The sequence below is a fragment of the Filicampus tigris genome, chromosome 19, assembly GCF_054856515.1.
Source record: "Filicampus tigris isolate MCC_2025a chromosome 19, RoL_Ftig_1.0, whole genome shotgun sequence".
In the NCBI taxonomy this organism is placed as follows: Eukaryota; Metazoa; Chordata; class Actinopteri; order Syngnathiformes; family Syngnathidae; genus Filicampus; species Filicampus tigris.
The window spans coordinates 5,084,694-5,104,708 of record NC_141235.1 but is presented as its reverse complement, the minus strand read 5'-3'; the positions used below and the strand labels follow the sequence as shown (position 1 = coordinate 5,104,708).

The window sequence follows — 20,015 nt, the reverse complement described above, 5'->3', positions numbered from 1 at the left end:
AAAACAACATTTTGGCTTAGCACTATGCACAGTTTGCACCAAGCAGCCGTTAAACTGATGTAATCAATATGTAATGTTCACTTGACCCAGATTTCTCGACAGGGGTGTGAAATCAATGTCATTAATATGAAGAATTTTGTAATGACTTATAAAAAAATCAGCAATATCTGCATCTTAATTAACAACATTGATCATGTTTTCATATTTATTATTTCCATTTTTTCTACAATATTTTTCACCCTCTTGGTGTTTGGTGGTGGCCCCTCCCTCGCCATTTTTTTCTATGGGTAAAAAACTGAGCTTGAAATAATATTCAACTGTTTGGTAAAGTCTGTGTTCGAACTCTGAAGATTCTGGATGCAATTATTTTTCTCAAAAAAAAAAAAAAAGGGGGATTCATCTATTTTCTTGGCTGGAAAAATACAGTACTTTTTATTATGAATCCAATTTTGTCAACGAATGAATGCAACTGTTGAGTGACCCCTCCCAAAAGGTGAGTTCGTGCTTATAACTAAAATCTACCGGCTGCCGCTAGACACCGGATGATAGATTGAAACGCAGCAGGATGTTCGGTCCTCCCATGGTGCTCTGTGATAGTATTTATCAAACTGAAGTGGGACTAGTGACAGGAAAACGGAGCGAGTCATTCATCCAAAACAATCCCAAACCGAGCGGCCTCCCCTCTGATGCTGTTCAAATGAAAATGGAATTCAGTGATGGGAAAAAGCGGGACCGAACTTGCTGATCTGGCAAGCGCGACTGGCCGGGGACTGAAAAGCCAGAGCCAGAGAATGCAGAGGAAGCTGGGGGGGGGAGTGGAATGGTGGGGGCTCGTCAGGCCAGCAGGGCACGACCAGGGAGGGAGGATAATGAAAAGGGGAGAAGGTCTCCATTATTTCTCTACATGAGCAGCTACACAGCAGTTGGGCACACATTCCCCACCGGTGCATTCTCTAAAAGCTTCAGCATGACTACATGTTCTGACAGACTGTAGGACTGGATGGGGGGCAAGGGGGGGGGGGGGGTCCCTCTAATCGTACAAAAGATGAGATGCCCCAGTCTGAAGACCCATTGTCCCTGTTTGATGTGAGCTTTCATAATAATACCACTAGTAATAGCTTCAACTCATATTTGTGACCTACTCAAATTGCGCATTGTTCTTAATGTCGTCAATCAATCAAGATAGGGAAGACTTATCGATTTTGATTCCATCGATTATTTCAAGACGATTTGTCATAGCGTTTTTACATACCAAGCTTTAAGAGCCAGCCTTCTCTGTCGGGGTTGAAGAAGGTGTGCGTCAGATCATTCCCGTCATCCTCGGGGATTTTAAATGGCTCGTTTTTGATACTGTCGTAAAGGTTCTGCAGATAAAAAGGCAAGGGGGGCATGGTTGTGATACTGTTCATCAGAGTAGAAAACTGCAAAGTAAGGCTCATTATGTCAAGGGAGGCCACCGCGGTACAAAAACCCCTCCGTGCGACGGCTCCTCACCCTGAGAAGCTCCTCCGGCAAGTCTCCTCCTTCGTTGATCCCTCTGTTCATGGAGATGAAACGCTCCACGGGGGGTTTGTCCCTGACGTTGGGGTTATGCAGGCTGGTGTTCAGCATGATGATAGCAAATGATAGCACGTAGCAAGTATCTGAAAACCAGTCAAACGAGTTAAAATCGATGTAATTGGACAATGACATAAAAGGTGGGTGAAATAATTTGGAATTAGGGTTGGATTATTCTTCATTCAAGTAGTGATTTTGCATTATTCATGTTTTCAACAGAATTACAGAAAAACATGGTATTTGTCTGCCCAGATAGATAGATAGATAGATAGATAGATAGATATATTTATATATTTATAGATAGATAGATAGATAGATAGATAGATACATGCTGTTGCTAGCTAGTAGCGCGCTACTGATTTTGCATTATTGTTTTCAGCAGAATTAAGGAAAAACATTATATTTTTCTACCCAGATAGATCGATAGATAGATTTATATATTTATAGATAGATAGATAGATAGATAGATAGATAGATAGATACATGCTGTTGCTAGCTAGTAGCGCGCTACTGATTTTGCATTATTGTTTTCAGCAGAATTAAGGAAAAACATTATATTTTTCTACCCAGATAGATCGATAGATATATTTATATATTTATAGATAGATAGATAGATAGATAGATAGATAGATACATGCTGTTGCTAGCTAGTAGCGCGCTACTGATTTTGCATTATTGTTTTCAGCAGAATTAAGGAAAAATATTATATTTTTCTACCCAGATAGATCGATAGATAGATTTATATATTTGTAGATAGATAGATGGATAGATGCTGTTGCTAGCTAGTAGCAAGCTACTGATTTTGCATTATTGTTTTCAACAGAATTACAGGAAAACATGAGATTTTTCTGCCTAGATAGATAGATAGATTCATACATATATATATATATATATATATATATATATATATATATATATATATATATATATATATTTATAGATAGATACATAAATAGATTTATATACATATATATATATATATATATATATATATATATATATTTATAGATAGATGTGTACACATATTTATAGATAGATAGATGGATAGATAGATGCAATGTAAATACACATTTTGTACTATCTGTGTACTGCTCAACTTCCCTGCTTTTGCCTCCCCATGTATGCACGAGCAGCCTATTTCCCACTATAAAACATCTTCAAATATTTACTAGTGTGTTGTTGTTACTGTGTTAGTCACCAGACTGTGTTTTCACTCAGCCAGCTTGTCTCTTTGTGAATAATGGATGTAGCGGCTCTCTGCTGGCTGCTCATCTGCCGCACAGAGCTGTGAGGTGCGATGTTACTTAAATCTGCGCGATCCGTATTGAGCCTTGATTACAGCAACTCTTGCAGCTTACCGCCGGAGATGCTTTTTAAATGGCCTTCGCTTGTAGTGCATCCTGTTGTCATGTTTTCTAGCCTGTTGGGTTTAAATTCCACTTGTGCAGATGCAGCGCATCCGGAAAGTATTGACAGTGCTTGAATTTTTCCACAATTTTTTATGTTGGGCCACTTTCTAATATTGAATACATTTGCAAAAATCTTCAAATAAAACAAAACTTTTTTTTCATATTGTCATTGTAGGGTTCTGAGTGAAGAATTTTGAGAAAACAATGAATTGAATCCATTAAAAAAAGGTTTTCAATCATTTTTATGGTATTATTTCTTTATTTTTTATTTTGGAGGGCATCCCCCATTTTTCATGGAAACCCCTTATTGGAGGTTTATTCTTATTTTTTCCTAATTGTTTTAGGTTTAAAAATATACAATTAATTAAAGTGGGTTAAAATGTTTTTTATTTTTTTGTGATGCATAAATAATGGGGTCAATTATGCACAGATTTTGACTATTCGCAGGCAGGCTCAGTCCCTAACCCCGACAAAGAGCAGTGGTATTGTAATTAACAATAACATACAGTAGTGACATAAATAAATAGAATGTAAAGAATTAAGTTGTTTCTGCCACATTTTTTTGCTTTCATTCAATGGACATCGTACTGCTCCTTCTGGTGTTTACGCTATGGCCACCCACATATGGAAATACATGGAAACAGTCGAAAGTTACTCCTCAGTAAGCCACATTATTATTACTCGTTCTTTGCAGAGGATAAATAATATATGCCCATGGGTATTGTTACCTGTCTCCATTCTCGTTTGATTTCTTCAAATATTCAGGTGGCAATTAACACCACTATAGCGATGCTATTTGTTAGCTGTTAGTTAGTTGTTCACTAGCTGCCATCTCGTGAGTTGGGTCAATCTCAACTCACATTTTGTGACCAATTCATGCAGGAATCCAGCTCATTCCAAAGGCCTCACATACCTGTGGACTGGAAGACCCCGGGGTTGCACTGGCAGTAGCGCGAAGCAAAGGCCTCCATCATGCGGTCAATCTTCTGAGCTTCACCTGGCAAACGGAAACTCCACAGGAACTGCCTGGAAGACAAACAGGAAGTAAGAGGGCTGATTCCGTTGGTGTCACGAGCTGTCAGGATGTGTTTAACGACATATTTTTTCTTTTTTTTTTTCTTTTTCCGCTGACCGTAGCGCTTGGACGAGGTTGAGGTCAGCAAACTCGTGCAGCTCCACAAAAGCCTGCAGCACCTTGATGTTGAAGTCATCCCTGGTGAGCGAGCAGACACAGTCCACGTCGGAAAAGAAAAACGCAGTCCATATGTAAGTAAACAGGTGTTGAAATGGGTCTTTCCTCAGCATTCCCGTCATGATTACTAATTTATTCGCACAAGATGCTGAGAGGTGGCGTGTGGAAGCAATTTAAACAGCTGGCCCGTGCTTTGCATTTGCAACCCCCTCAAGGCAGTGGCGCATGTGCCAGACTTATGAAAAACAGCTTAACCCAAAACCACACACATTGCGGTTTGTTGGGCCCTCGGCGGGTTCTGCGGTAAAACATGTCCTCCGCTTACACGATCCGCCATCGTCTTTTTGCGAGCCAGAAGAATTTGGTCTTTTAAGCAAAGTTCTGATACAATAACATTCTTCGGTTATTTGGACTGCAGGTTGTTTTGTCTCTGGCTGAGTGCGCGGGGGATTTCTTCCTCTCGAAGTCATTTGTAGCCAGACAAAATGAGGCCAAAAACAACTCCTTCCATTTGTCGGCTGTTGAAGCATTTACATTAATCCCGAAGAAAGGTGCATCATTCTCACAGAGGTGCCTTCCTATTTAGACATGGCTATGGAGGCATTTACAGGAGTGGCGTTTGTGAACCATGACTAAGTGGGGAATAACTGTACACTGAACTTGAGAATCGATACAAGACTGATAACAAAAATTCTGCCGATTCAAAGATAACGAGAAAGTTGTGATCGTAGACGATGTTCCCCCTGGATATTTGATTTGATCGACGCGTTCCGATATGCAAGTGCAATTTTGTCGCTTTACCATGATTTACAATTTGTTCATGAAAGATTTTACAAATGAGAACTACAGGATTACCATGTCGTTAAAACAGGCTAAAAAAGCCGATGGAAATGTCTCTCAATATAATGGAGAGGATTTCTACAAGAGGGCCCAACTGATATGTTTTTTTGGAGGCAGATGCCGATTCCAATATTTGGCAGAATAAAATTCAGATGACCGATTAATCAGCCGATTCATTTTTTAAAATACGTAATGAATAAGATAAACTCTTTTCTTTATTGCTTACAACAAAAATATGAATTACAGGAAAAATATTTGATTCTTTTACCTTGCCCTCTAGTATTTGTTTAACTTTACAACAGTGAGAAAAATCTGCAAAAATCGGCCGATTTTTCGCCGCTTGTTTTTTGGAGGGGAAACGTTTGGACCTCATTACCTTTAACTTCATGAAATTGACTTCATCTATTTTCCTATCTCGCTTACTGTTTTTTCGGCGTGTTGTGCAGTGCTGTCTGTTTCCCTGCTGTTTCCCCTCCTCAGCATGTAATGATAGGTTCCTGCCTCATGCAAAAGCCCAATTACTGATAATTAGAGAGTGTCAAGCCTCATTCTGATTTTTGTTTGCTAGGTGGCCCCTTTGAACATGAATGAAGCTTTTTGGTAACCAGGGGCCCCCCCACTTGGGTGCCCCCTCCCCCCCTCCCGTCTATTATCAAACGTGTGTTTTATTGTCTCAACTCGGGCGAGCAGGCTGGGAGTGAGGTTTTGCCCGGACCAAAAGAAAGATGATCGGTCTGACGGCAATGTATTGCTTGTTGGTTATTGAGTTTTTAATCCCATTCCATAGTGACCAAAAATAAATTACAATAGTTGCGTAATGGCATGGAAATGAATTCTTGCTACTATTGTCCCATTTGGACTACTGTAAAACGATATGATCATAAAAGTGTTGGGTGACCTTGTAAAGTGGCTACCATGGCAACCCTTGTTAATTCTACCCCTTCGGGACTTCTTTTCCGAAAATGGAAAAAAAAACAAGATGGCACCGGTCAAACATGCCAAGTGGCAAGGCTTCAAACCCATTCAAACACTTCTACAATGCCCATTTTGAAATTGTTGGAGCAAAGTACAAGTCTCAAGTAAGACACTGAACTAGATTTGCCGCCTCACCGCTCGCCGAGGTAGTCTCCGATGACGGTCTTATTGAGACCTTCGCCTTTATACAGGAACTGGGCGATGTCTTCTGGCGTGTGCTGAAGGAGGTCGTTTTCCAGGAGGAACTGGATTCCCTGGGGAAGCGGGCGGAGAGGAGTGACAAAGAACTAACATGAAGCATTTCAAGACTCGCTGGAGCCTCTGGGCAAGATGCAAAGGTGAGGACAGTGAAGAAGGAGGAGAAGAAAATACCTTTTTAGGGTCCATGTTGAATTTCTTCCTGCCCATTGCGATCTGTTTGTTTCTCTGGGATGTTTTACTGGAAGATTTGTTGACACGGACAGTTAGGAAATTGGCGGATCTAGTCGGAGTACAACTCCAATATGCAAGATCTGAGTTGGCTGACGTTCGTCACAAAAATGTGAACGAGTAGCACGCCTCGAGAAACCTTACCTCTCGCCGACGCACGTCAGCTGCTCGATTTCTGTCATGACTTCGGCGATCTCAAACTTCAACCTCTGCGTGGCGGAAATGTGGATGCAGATGAGTTGCAACGGCATTTGGTATAAATGAGGCAAAGTATTGCAGTCAATAGTTCATTTGTGCTACTGCAATGTAGTGTAGCGGGGGAACAGGTAATACAGTCTTTAACCCGCGGGGTTAAAAGTAACCCAAATTGGGTGAAATCGCGAACCCAGCGCTGGGCCCGACAAGGACAGAACCAGCGCATGCTTATTTAAACCCAGCACATTAGGTTGAGGATTTTACCCAGCAAGTGACCAAGAAATCGATTACCGGCTTATCATTATAGCAGTAAAAGAAGAAACGGCGAAACAGCTTCAGCTTTTCAACCCGCCCAAATCCAACCTTCAACCCAATCTGCTGGGTCCAAATAATGAACCCAACGTGAGTAAAAGTAACCCAATCTGCTCCAAATCTACAGATATGGGTTAGGAAAACAACCCAGTATTTTTTTTTTTTTTTTTTGTGTATAACCTTTTGAAATGATCTTTGTCGAGGCATATTTTACAGCTCTTTGTCACGGATCGCAATAGAACGCGTGAACCTGTTGCAAAACGATTGTCGGCCATTGTTTCACACACACACACACACACACACACACCTCAATATCGTCGAGCAGCTCTCTCTTCCTGCGCCGGATGTTGCACAGCTCATCCTTCTCCTCCAGGGAGAGATCCTCGGGAACTGAAACGCACGATGGAGAAGGCAGCGCGTAAGCGCGCACTCATTTGCACACAGTTCACATCCTCCGGTGCAGGCGGGCGACAACACGGGAAGATCAAAAGGTAAAATCGAGGGATTGCGCAAAGTCGAGGGAAAAGAGAATCCAATCCGGCACCTCGGAGCTGCGAACGATCAGCAAAACGTGAAGGAAAACAAGTGTTTTGCCGCCGATCGCTGCCGCTTCACCTCGTTTCGATGGAGCGAGGCGATGTCTTCAGTCTTAATTAACTCCAGAAAGAGGCAAAGGGTTTTAATTAATCCACTTCAAAGTGACTTGGCCCACTCCCCCATTCTCCACTCGGCCCAAGGGATAATTCTATTAATAAAAGCAATCCAGATGAGTTCATATGACACTGGATTCCGGGATTTAACTTCCAGCTCGCGGGAAAATATGAGAAAGCAAGAACGGACGAGTCACTTCTTTATCTCAATCCGTCCTACTAAGGCACATTAAGTATGTTTGATCTCGCGTCATTAGGCTAACGTGGCACACATCTCTCCGCGGGGCTAATATCGCCTACATGTTGGGAGGAAAATAACATCACGCCCTCGGTTTATACTTGCAGTACATGCGGTTCATTTGTCACATGCTCACATAGCATGTTCGAGAGCCAAGCCGAGAACATTTTGCCGTTTGTATCAAATTAGGAACTGTATCAGGCCTGAGCAATTCAGAAAAATAATCCCAAGTGCAATTTTTTTTTTTCCGCGATTATTTTTTCAAAATCCTCTTCCCGTGTATTTTTTTTTTTTAACAAACACAATCAATTAATTAATCTGTGTGACAGTCCCTAAAACCCCATATATTGGGGCGATCATTCTGATATTATTAGAGGTTAAACATATATTTTGATGACGATTGCTCGCAGCTTTTTCACACTAAGCGAGTTTCAATTTACGTGAGGCGTTTTAGACTTTCCTTGTGTATAGTTGCCCAGTTTCCACCATTTTCCTTGATTTAAAACGCACGGTTAAGACATGAAATAGCCTGTACAACTTTGTAGCACCTCTACAAAAGAATAACACGTTGAAATGTTTTTAATTTTTTTTGGGCCTATTTTGGGAAAAGTCATCAAGGAAAAAAAAAATGACATATCAAGCACGGTATTTCAATTGCTGTTAAATGTGAAAACGAGTAAAATCTCAGCATGTTTGATCTTTCTTCATTAGGCAAAAGCGGCACAAATCCCTCCACGGGGCTAATATCGCCTACATGTTGCGGAGGGAGCCGATAGAGGAAAAAAAAGTCACCAGTTTTCATCACTCCCTCAAGATAAGTAAAACAAGGTCACTCGGCTCAGAGGAATCCCATTTTTCCGTTGACAGCTTGTTAGGGGAAGAGTTGCCACACATTTCAATGACCTCATGGACCGTATTCCTGAAGCACTGTGTTTAGACTCAAGGAAACTGGGGGGCCCGGGGGGGTTACTGCTGTGGGATTTCCTGCGCGGGACCTGCGTTTAACACGTCTTAACGTTTCGTTTTATTCCCATCTGCAGTCAAAGCACCGCGACAGAGGGATGGAAAATAAAGATGTTAATTAGTGGTTGTTACCGCCGGCACTATAATACGCGTGTGGAGGATGTTAAAAGACAATTAAGGGCTCATAATAGAAAAAAACTTTTAATGCTGTTCATAGTTTTATGGGGGGGGGGGGGGCGGGGTTCCGCTCCAACTTTGCGCGGACGTTGCTGGCCTGGTCAATTAAATCAGGCAGATGATTTATCATCATTCAAATCATTCACTATCACTGAATTTTTTTAGGGTCACTTGGTAATGTCTTACCTGCCTTGTTTCATGACCACACTTGTATTTCAAATCATCTTTCCCCATTACACTAAATTCAAGTGCCATTACAGCAGCCTATATATTAAAAAAAAAAAAATGCCATGTTTTTTTTAAAATAGGGAAAATAGCACTATCTATTATATCAAAGCAGAGTCATATCGTAATTGCATAAAATGCATGTGCTGCTCCTCCTGGTGTGCCTGGTTTGGCCACCTGGGCCAATAAAATACAATTCGACAGACACAAATGAAGTCGAGTCACCAATATTGTCAGCGACTCAGTAAGGTGCAATGATATTGGTGATTTTTCGCAGAGGATAAAGAATATATGGCTGTGAGTATTGTCGTAGGGTTATAAAACAGTAAGTGTCAATGCTAATCATTAGCCCGTCAATGGCGTTTTCTATTATGTGTTAGCTAGCTAAATGCTAGCCTTAAAGCCTTATTGAGTATTAAATCACATTTTTTTATGTCATATTCTAGACCGGGCTCACACAATATTGTGTGCATTAATTATTTGCAGGGAAATCTTTGCATTGAAAGCTAATCACAACCATTGAGGCTGAAACGTAAACTGTAAGAGGACTCAATCAGCAAAACTCCAAACAAAATATGGAAACGCATGTCACGGTGATTATTTAAACCGATGATGTGCAAAGAACAGGCATCCCGAAGCCTCTAGTCTATGCCCCAGGCCCTACATTAGCTAATGAGCTAATGTCTACTCACGACAACAACACGCATGATGACAATCTTGATTCATTCCAAATCTAATAAACGGTACGCATTGCTCCCTGCCATAAAAGCCCACCGCCATTATTATCCGACCGCTGGCATTATCCTCCAAGCCAGGCCTCTCTTCGCTGCATCTTATTGGTCTCTCCAAACTCATAAAATCGACTGTACAATCAGCGCTCACATCTTTGCGCCAGTGGATAATCTTGTTTGGAAACGGTGGAGGGGCTTTTCTGCAGAGGTGCTCTGCCAATTCCGTTATTAACGCACTTCCATCAGTGACCTTCCATGACTCATTTCTTAATTGGGTTTCTTCAAAAAGCAGAGGAAAAAAGGCGTGGGACTACCATATTGATAATCCACTCAAATTTCATAACACAGCAAGCGTCATCGTGACCAGCTGCATATTGGAAAATCCACTATTCAGTTTTGACTCAAAATTCTGGAAAAGTACCATACTTTTCGGGGAGAGAGAGCCCAGATTTAAAGTCCATCATGTGTCCAACCGCACAAGAGGCTCCCTCCGTAATCTCACCCACTACCCCCCAAAAACAAATCCCCCTAAATCGACTTTTGAGGAGTAAATCCCCTGCTTCTCTGTGCGCCCGAAGCGAACAACTGTCCTCCAACCAAACCACCCACTGGCTTTAACTGCTTTGGTTCAAGCGAATGCACCCAAATCTTCACTTTCGTAACTTTTGCAAGGAGACGCTTGTTCATGCGGATTGGCCAAAATGCAAATGGGCTTCAAAGCAGCAGGAGTAGCATAAAATAATTGAAAATCATTTCTTTCCGGTCACTTAATGCTGACAAAAATAAAGGTGTGAATTAATTTGCAATACTTTGTCCTTTAGTATTTAACTTTACAACAGATTTTAAAAATTGGCCATTTTTGGGAGGTCGGGGGGTGGGTTGAATGTCATTGTCTTTGTCTTATTTTGTAATGTGTTGATATGGAAAAAAAAAAAAAAAAAAGACAGAATTGGCCAATTTTTGCCGATTTTAATAGCGCTAATATCAGACGATTAAATTGGCCGGCCGATTAATTGCAGAGCCCTAGTATGTAATAATAAGAATAATGATGATGACTATAGTGTGCTTTTTTTTTTCTCATGTAAAATCCAGCATGTGCCTTGGCTTAGCAAAGGTTGGGAAACATTTTTATGGAGCACATGGAGCTTGCAGAGAGTGAAAATCCCACGCTCACTTAACGCGGGCTGCTGTATGACTGGGAGTGGATTTTTGCTATGGTTCCCTGGCTTTATTTAGCGACTTAACGCGCTATAATGCTTCTCCCAAAAAAAAAAAAAAAATAGATGACCCCTGTTGCTCCGCTTTGCCAGTACAGCAAACAAGTGGGTGTCTAATCTAAAACCCGCCACTTCCCCCTCGTTGCCTCCCACTGTACAAGCATTCACATTACAACCCGGCTCGTATAGACAGACGTGGTGAGACAAACACACACACACACTCACACACCACACACATGGGAAGGCCAGCTGGCACTAATCCCGCACACTCCCCCTCCCCCGTAAAGCCCCGATACGAGCGGAAGTGTGATGTATGGCCGGCCTATACGCGGATGTTGCAGCTGCCCGATTCTAACCTACTTTGCCTCGGCTGGATAAAAAGGAAGCACGTGGAGCAGCAGATAGGCCGTTTGCTGTTTTGTGCTACTCAGACTCAAGTAGCAAAACAAAAAACAAAAAAAAATGATGGGATGTCATCATATTGGAGGAGGTGGATGTTATTCATAGACTTGCAATGCTGTCAATGATGGAGTAGGGGCTGGATCTTAACTGTGCATAAATATTGCTTCTTGTACTGACTGTTTTATTGGCTGATGATTCTTTTTTTTTTCTTTTTTTTTTTGCATTATAAAAGATGACGAGTTTGCATCAGTGCAGTGAGCCAGCTATGCCTTTACTGCCAAAATGCGTCTTTGTGCATCTTCGCTTTAGATTTAGTACACTGGCTTTAGAGCGCCTCATTGTCAGCCGTGAGTGCAGGCACATCAGAGAAGAGCACGGAGGGGAGAATTACTATTATTATTTTTTTTTTTTATATTTAATTGAATTGTATTCATTTATCTTTTAAAGAAGTCATCATGACAGACAGCAATTGGGGTCGGGCTGACGTGACGTGCGAGTGCCGTGTCGTCGATCATGAGGGCGCGCGCGTCACAGAGAGAAGGCAGAAGAGCAATTTACTTTTTGACTTTGCTATTTTCTACCGTTGAAATGAAGTCAAACGCCATGAATTTAATGTTCATTTTATTAATTTGAGACAGGCAAAACCCTGACTATCGTTTTGCACCGCGCCTATTCGGAGCGATAAGTCCCATTGCATTTACTCCCCTTACATTACATAGCACGATTTGAGTCATTCCCCAGAAGCTGCCGCGCTCCTCTTTGCGTGAGAGGAAAGATTTGGGGAGCTTCTAGTTTTCGTTTTAACTACCTCACAGAGGATATGGGGCTCAAACAAGCTGATTGCTCGGGTTAATCTGCCGTTTTTGGGGACGGGGACCTCCAGCTGAGAGCGCATTTGCAGTGGGGGTGGTCCGCACGTGATGTCCTCATTCGATCACACATCTGCTCGGCATCAGCGCTATGATAATATGTTCGAATCGATGGTAGGATCTGAGAGCTTTTGCCGTCGCATGCTGGCAGGCCAAAACAATCATCATGCGAGGGTTTCATCGGCCTGAGAATAAAACGCGCTGATGTTTTTTCTTCTCCATCTGGACAGGGTTAGGGTCAGTCCAAACATCTCTGTTGTCTCTCACTCATTAGTGACCGTGCAGGTTTTTAGACGAGCGGGAGATGCGAGGGATTCATTTTGCAACACGACACACAAAATAGAGGCATTGATTTAACAATGTTTAACAATATGTTTTTATCACTGCGGCCGGTGATCTTTTCAAACCGATGTCGCGATGTCCTGGACGCTGACGTGCTGACACGTGCTCCAGGCGTCAGTCAAGTGACGGACAGGAAGCAGAGTGAATGTCATAATCCGCCCGATAAGCTCGCCGACATTATTGCGATGTGTATCCAGCTTGAAAAGCAATTTTGAAATGCTTTTGCAATCTCTGCTGCAAACGAGTCCGCTGATATTGCCGGACGGGATGCACAGCTGACGGGCTTCGCTGTCCCTTGCCTTTCAGGGTTGCCGCTTATGCATGGGCGGCGTGTCACCTGTGCTGCATCCGCTTTGTATCTTATGCATGGATCAGCTGACGTCAAATGCAAATGCGCTCACCTTGTCACATGGAAGAATGAAAACATGTACTTGCACATGAAGAAAGTGCCGGAAATTAAATACATGTGCGCCAGGATATTTTATTAAGGTAAGAATGAGCTGGGTGTTAGTGTAGTTCTCCATTACAACTAAAGGAGCCAAGAAATATATATTAAAAAAAAGAAAATGTTTTTTTTTTTTTTAACAAGTAATTTTTTTTAAATAGGAATAACACTTTTTGAGAGGGCTTGGACCCTTAAAGTGGAAGTCAACCCAAACGTATTTTTTTCAAGAATATGTTCTATGCAAGCCCTGTAGTTGAAACAAAGCATTCTGCTAAATATTGTGTTTGTGGAATAAGAGTTAATCCACTCGTTTTTAGCCATGTCTGGGGGCGGCCATTTTGTCACTTCTGTCAACTGAAAATGACATCACAAATACTCAGGGCTTATGTAACGACGAATCACGGCTGACCTGTTTTCTGAAGCTGAGCCGTGATTGGTCGTTACCTGAGCCCTGAGTAGTTGTGATGTCATTTTCAGCTGACAGAAGTGACAAAATGGCCGTCCCCTGACATGGCTAAAAACGGGTGCATTTTGCTGCTTAACTCATATTCCACAAATGCACAATTAATCAGAATGCCATGTTTCAACTAGTGGGCCTGCTGGGGACATATTTTTAAAAAAAATATGTTTGGGTTGAATTCCTTTTAAGTGAGTTGAGAAGATTCATTTAGACACAAGTAGTGCTTTGACATCACTTAGTGGTATCATGCTGTCAAAGCACAACTGTATGTTGACATGAGTTGAGCAGCTTCAATTACACGAAAGTAGTAGTTTCTAGTTAACGTTATCGTGGCATTTATAGGCAACTTTTAACCTTTTGGGTCGGGGTCAATTCGTCAGATTTGCCACAGGCTCGGTCCCTAGCCGCAAGATTAGCAGTGGCACAACAACGTAGTTTTCCCTGTTCCGGTCCACCTGCGTTGGGGTGTATGGCTTTGCACATCAAGATTTTATTCGGTCAAACTAAGACGTGTGTGGAATTGTCGCCGCTGCGCAGATCTTGCGCACCGCTCGTTACTATTCCCGTCAATTTTGCAGCGCCTTTTCCGTCCCTCCGGCGCACAGGCTTTGAGAACTTCTCCTTTCCACGAGCAATAAATCCACGGGAGACTACCTCTCTGTTGAGTGTTGCCTCACTGGCGAACCCGTCCCACCTACACACACATTTACACACACTACCATGGTGATGGGAACATGCGGGGAAGCTTTCTCAGTCTCTCTCTTAATCAGCTCCATATGTAGTCTCCTCTCTCAGCTCTTAATAGTAAAGTCTTTTACAAGCTCCCGCTCGCTCATTCGCTCGCTGTCGCTATCTGGGTCGGTGCGTTCGGCGCGGAACATGTGCCATAACATACAGTATATTTAATCTTCTACTGTTGCCCCACAAACCCGGTAATCTTGGCAGTCAAAAGCAATTGACGGTCTTTAAAAAAACAAAAACAAAAAAAAAAAAACTACTCTTAAGCCGTTCGACAACGCGACTGGGGTAGGATTGTTGTGTGGTTAAATCTCGCTCGACGCACAAAGGAGGCATATTTTGTTTGAGGACAGGCTGAAAGACATTTGGATGGGGTGAATTCAATCTGGCTCGATGCTTTTATAGCAAAGCGTTTTTCTTCCCTGCAGCCGGGCCAACAACAGACATTAACAGGAAATCAAGAGGTTTTTTTTTTGTTCCCCCCAACCCCCCCCCCCCCCCCCCCCCGCCCCCCTCGAACCGACTTCGACTTGAAAACAAAGACAGTCACAAGACTGGATCCATTACATGAGTGTTTTGTTTCGGAGAGTTATGGATTCCTTTGACTCGCTTTGTTTGAGCTATTGTTATTGAACGCCTGCAACTCATATTGATGTTTGATACTGATAAATCTTCCCATTTTGGAGCGGTCGGTGCAATGAAGTGGGAGCGAAACCTGAAAACGTCCATTTTAAAATGATTACGCTCAAACCATTGATTGATTGTTTCTACTTCTTGAACACGGCTGCAATTTACTTACAAGTGGATTTGTCATAAACACGACTTCAGCATCTGAATTTTGGCCTGTTTTACTGCCACCTCTCCTCTGGGGCTACGTAAATAAACTCGACTTGATTGAATAAAACGGCGGAGAGAGTGTCGTTATCAGTGAGTCCACCTCCAATGGCGAGCTGCCCCGAGTGACTGTCTGGTGCCCTCCCACACAGTGCGCCGGCAGCCACAACAAAGAGCGTACCCCAATCAGACAACTTCCCCTTCCAACCCTCTAATTCCCTCAGAGGCGACGTGCTGGATGCCAAGAAGTCACACATACAGTGAGTGGATTCAGGCTTTTACAAACGCCGCCTTCGGTTGTCTTATTTTTTCCCCAGCAGTTCAATGTCTGTTAGGTTGAGGGCGATAAGTTCAACTAGAAAAAAGAAAGAAAAAAAAAACTGCCAAGAAAGGTACACGGAAAATTGTGCACCATTAAAAAGCCCTTCAAAACAGCTGCTCTTCAGTTAGATACGACTTGCTAGCCTCGCCCCAAGTAAACTGAAAGAAATTGACCTGTACAGACTGGGAATTTCATCATCGCATCCGCAACAACATAAATACGAAGATTATTCCATCCTGGGCAAAATATACATATTGTATGTAAAAAAATTCCCATCAAATCAGCGTTTGTCTGAACCCTCGAAGGCAGGTCCGACCAGCTGAAAGATCAAAACACATTTGGAAAAAATTGCTTACCCGCCCGCATCCTTGGTTGTGCTTTATGTAAACTGCAGCAGTTCTGTTCAGGATACGCAGTAAATATAAAACGACCAAGGCCAGTCGTCAGTGCAAATAAAACACATCAGCACAGTGGATGGTTTTATTCCACATATAAATAAGAAATTGATTGCAAAAAACAGGCCGAAGTGCAGAAGGTTTGTGCACTACCTCCTTCCCAGGACCGCATGACTCCGTCCGTCTATCTACAGTATGACAGCCCTTAAGGGATAGTCGTGTTGTTTTTACTGTGGAGCTAATCTACTTTTTATTTGCGGTAAATAAAAATGCATGTTAGACACTTCGACTAACGCAAGATGGGAGGGCTGGTCTTTCGATTTTAGAAATAATGGAGCGGAAAGAATGGTTCAAGTAGAAACGCAAGCATGACATTTGGTAAGCCGAGATATACTCTTCAAATCCCACTTTTCAAAAATACAAGATAGTGGCCCTTAAAGACAAATTCGTTTGTTTTTTTTTCCTTTATTACTCTCAGCGCATTGACTTTAAGCCCCATAAATGTACTCAACCTTGATACCAAGTGCATGTCTGTAATGATTACGGTTCCTGACTCTTGCCGCTTCGTTAAAAGTAACCCAAATTGTGTGATATCGCTAACCCAGTGCTGAGTCCAAAAGGGACGGAGCCAATGCTGGGTTATTTATAGCACCCAGCGCTTTGAGTTGAGGATTTGACCCAGCACAAGATTTTGATCCAACAAGGGGTTAAAAACTACCCGTGTTGATGAGTTGAAGCTACCGAGAAATCAGTATAAGCTGTGGTTGAAAATAACTTTATGACCAATATTTTCCTAAGAAGAAGCAACAACCATTGATGCTACATTTGCAGTTATCAGCTCGACTAAAAATGGGAGATCTGTCGGGAGCGTGTACTCATGTTCTCACACCAGAGCATGTGTTGCACAGTTTGCGCACTGGCTGTACCCCGGACATAGAAATGGTGGCAAATAGACACGCGTGTTCATCACATCTGTTGGCAGTGACAGCAGCAGAGCCTGACAAAGAAGCAGCAATCTGGCACGCAGATGCGCAGGAATGTGACATATTGCCGCGGATCCGCTCTCAGCCGGCAAACTCCGGCGCTGACAAACTTATCGGCCTTCGCGACACCACGCGGGCGATACCGACCCCGCCTCCCCCTCCCGGAATGAAGGTGCACACGTGAGCGATGTTGAAGTGACGTGCGCAGCGAGCGGTGACCGTGCGAGCAACTGAGTGAGGGTCAGGCGACGCCCCCTTTAGTTGAACATTTATGCTAAGTTATCTGAATAATTCATCCAGCGCAGGGGCTGCTTCCAGTCTGATCACAAACAGCGTGTCTCGGCGCTCTCTGACAGCCCGTCACATGATCGACGCTGACTACAATGGTGTACATTTATAGATATGTGGAGTGTTTTTTTTTTTTTTTTTTTTTTTTTTTTAAAATAAAGCTTGGCACGCACGTCTATCAGAGCTTTGAGTTCCCCCACCTTACTAAGCATTCGGTTTGCAGTTCCTCCAGAATGGTAAGCGGATGGATTAGCATCTTTAGCGTGCACAGCGATATGCTACATCTAGGGCGTCGTATTTGTATTCATCATGGTCGTCGTTATGGCTGCCGACTCATTTTGTCGCATCTTGGTGCCTAGAAACTATGTTAAAGTGAGCTGAGGAGTTTAATTTAGGTGAAAATAGTGCTATGCCGCCATCTTGTGGCATCTTGATGCCAAGGAACAATGTTGAAGTGAATTGAGGAGCTTTGTTTAGACAAAAGCAGTGCTTTGCCGCCATCTTGTGGCATCCATCCGCAATTATGGACGCTTTCGTCACCTCGGGTGAGATCTGGGGTGCAACCTGGACCGGTCACCAGTCCAGACAAACAACTAGTCGTCACATTCACGCCTATTCGAAATGTAGTCTTCAACTCCGAACACCGCGCAGACCTTACAGAAGAGACTTCCTCCAAAACTAGAGCATTAGAAGCCTAAATATCATTGTAGGACAAATAATGGTGGTCCAGTTCAACTCCTGATTAAATATTTCATTGATGAAGTCATTTTAAACAGGCCCCGAAACAACGTCCGGATTATTCGGCATTCAAGGGTCACTTTCAGCTACATTTAATCCCACTGAGTTTATGCAAGATTGTAAAAACAACCAAGATCATAAATGCCACTTGGTCTTAATGAGCAAAGGACCATTTCCATGTGCGTCTTGAAATATTAGTATAATATCGTATATTAGGCTTAATGAAATGAGTCTGGCCTGAATTTCATGGTTTACTGTGCATCCAGATGACCGCGTGCGTGTGGGGTGGGGGTTGGGGGCGTCAAATGGGGAAGTGGCAATGCCGATGCCTGTCAACTCTTGGTAATCTCCCACAGTTTAACCGACAAACTCTTATCAGACTGGAGCCTGTTTTTGTTTGCGTTGAAGGTGGTTGGGATTATCTGCTGGAGGCCATACTTGCATGCGTGATAAGTGAGGCAGACGGATGGCAGTGCTTGGTTGCGGTCAAAGCGACAGCCAGCACTGAAAAAAAACAACTCAAATCAAGGCAAAATATGGTTGTTTGCTTTCGGACAAATTATTTTCTTCTCAACAGAATTTTTTTGTTTAAGAGCATTTTTTTCCATTTGACTTCACTGAGCAGTTTTATGGGGGGGTTTTTTTGTGTGTGTGTGTTTTGGACAAACAACATGTAATTGGGCAGAACTGCTGCTAAATTATTACTGGTAATTGCTGTTTTGTTGAACTTGAATGCATTGGACAGAAAGCTCAGTTGTACAGGCTGGACAGGCAATTGATGGAAATTGAGTTCAGTTCGCATGAATCTTACAAAGCACATTAACCTTTGCTTTATACATGTTGGAAATAAAAAATAAAGTTATTATTTGATTGTCATTTGGCATTTGAGGATTTTTGAGGGGAACCTCCATTAGTCGCTGACAAACTCACTATCCGCTGTTACTGTGCTCAGGTCAAAGCCATGTCTAATATAAAACCATTGCACTATGTGGAAGTGATGGGAGGAGCTTCATAGCCTTGCCTAATAGAAAAAACGTGATTTGCTGCCATCTGGCGTCTATAGTAACGTTTGTGTCCAGGCATTAGACACATACTTGAATCTGAGTACCGCTACCTTATTTCAGAATTAACCCAAAAATATTAGATTCGATAAAGTTATTATACTGACAGTTCCGTTATGCGACAAAGTTGCTCTATGATTCTAAGTCTGGTCTCGCAAATAATACATATTACAAATTGGTTACGAAAAAGTCCATCTTATGTGTTGGCTCGTAGCGAAAGCAAGTGCTTTCCATGACACACTTTTGCCACTCCATGTATTTGTTTAATCCTCTGTTATCAAGTGACATTCGGCGGCACTGGATTTCATCAGCAAACTACAAAGGAGGCAGCGAGCTTTTTTTTTTGCTTGGCTGCCATCCATGTATCTTATCAATTCCACCCAGTTTGCAGACTTCAAATAGAAGATTGTGTGAGCGGGAGAGAGACTTTAAAGCTTTGCAACAAGGGCTTCAAACAGATGCAATCGGGGGCAAAATGCGGACAAATGAATGTTTTTGTTTTCATGCTCGCAAGGAGCAAGGAAATGGAATTACCTGCAGGGGGTAGAAGGAGCAGTTTTTGTGCAATTATTTGAGTAGTGCATGCATGTACACATACGGCGTCCATCCATGCCAGAGAGCGAGCGGTAAATGAGGAAAAACATCCTTACCGTGATTGTCTTCATCCATATTGATTGGAGTGGTGACAGACAGGGCAGTCCTCCTCAAGGTGTGTCCAGAAGGACGCACACAAATATTTATTATCCCCTCTCTTATTAGATTTTTTTAAATTTTTTTTTTTTTTTTTTTAGCTCTCCTCAGTGACAAGCCGGCGTGTGTGCGGCTGACTGACGTAAGCAGGTGATGGCGAAAATGAAGGCACCACACGAGTGCAAATTAAGCGGCAGCGATGTGCTCCCGAGTGAATGTTAATCAGATTCTTAATTGTGAGGAAGGACGCGTGAAATGGTAGTGTGTCTCCGCGACGAGACTGTTCAACCGACCCCCCCGCCTCTCTCGTCTGATTCATCCTCTGCGAGTGCGTTCAC

At 42.6% G+C, this 20,015-nt stretch overlaps 2 protein-coding genes across 5 annotated transcripts in view; one reads left to right on the top strand and one right to left on the bottom strand.

Annotated features, from left to right (window-relative positions):
* The window catches only part of rac1a (Rac family small GTPase 1a), a 32,850-nt gene that overhangs the window by 4,862 nt on the left and 7,973 nt on the right, over positions 1-20,015 (top strand). For 3 of the 4 annotated variants that reach the window (XM_086016674.1, XM_086016671.1, XM_086016670.1), the window contains exons 3-5: positions 3,849-4,010; positions 4,104-4,232; positions 6,165-6,311. The gene's annotated coding sequence lies outside the window, so the exon portion shown is untranslated. Of the gene's footprint in view, positions 1-3,848; positions 4,011-4,103; positions 4,233-6,164; positions 6,312-13,029; positions 13,213-20,015 lie in introns of all 4 variants that reach the window. The other variant, XM_086016673.1, reaches the window with a different exon arrangement.
* cyth3a (cytohesin 3a) overlaps positions 1-20,015 on the bottom strand; it is a 25,947-nt gene extending 5,932 nt beyond the window's left edge. Inside the window, exons 1-9 of the mRNA XM_086016668.1 lie at positions 19,638-20,015; positions 7,217-7,299; positions 6,547-6,611; positions 6,346-6,412; positions 6,109-6,227; positions 4,099-4,179; positions 3,880-3,992; positions 1,495-1,643; positions 1,253-1,364 (exon numbers count right to left, since the gene is read on the bottom strand). Coding sequence (XP_085872794.1) covers positions 1,253-1,364; positions 1,495-1,643; positions 3,880-3,992; positions 4,099-4,179; positions 6,109-6,227; positions 6,346-6,412; positions 6,547-6,611; positions 7,217-7,299; positions 19,638-19,656 — 808 coding nt within the window. The 5' untranslated portion in view covers positions 19,657-20,015. The remainder of the gene's footprint in view (positions 1-1,252; positions 1,365-1,494; positions 1,644-3,879; positions 3,993-4,098; positions 4,180-6,108; positions 6,228-6,345; positions 6,413-6,546; positions 6,612-7,216; positions 7,300-19,637) is intronic.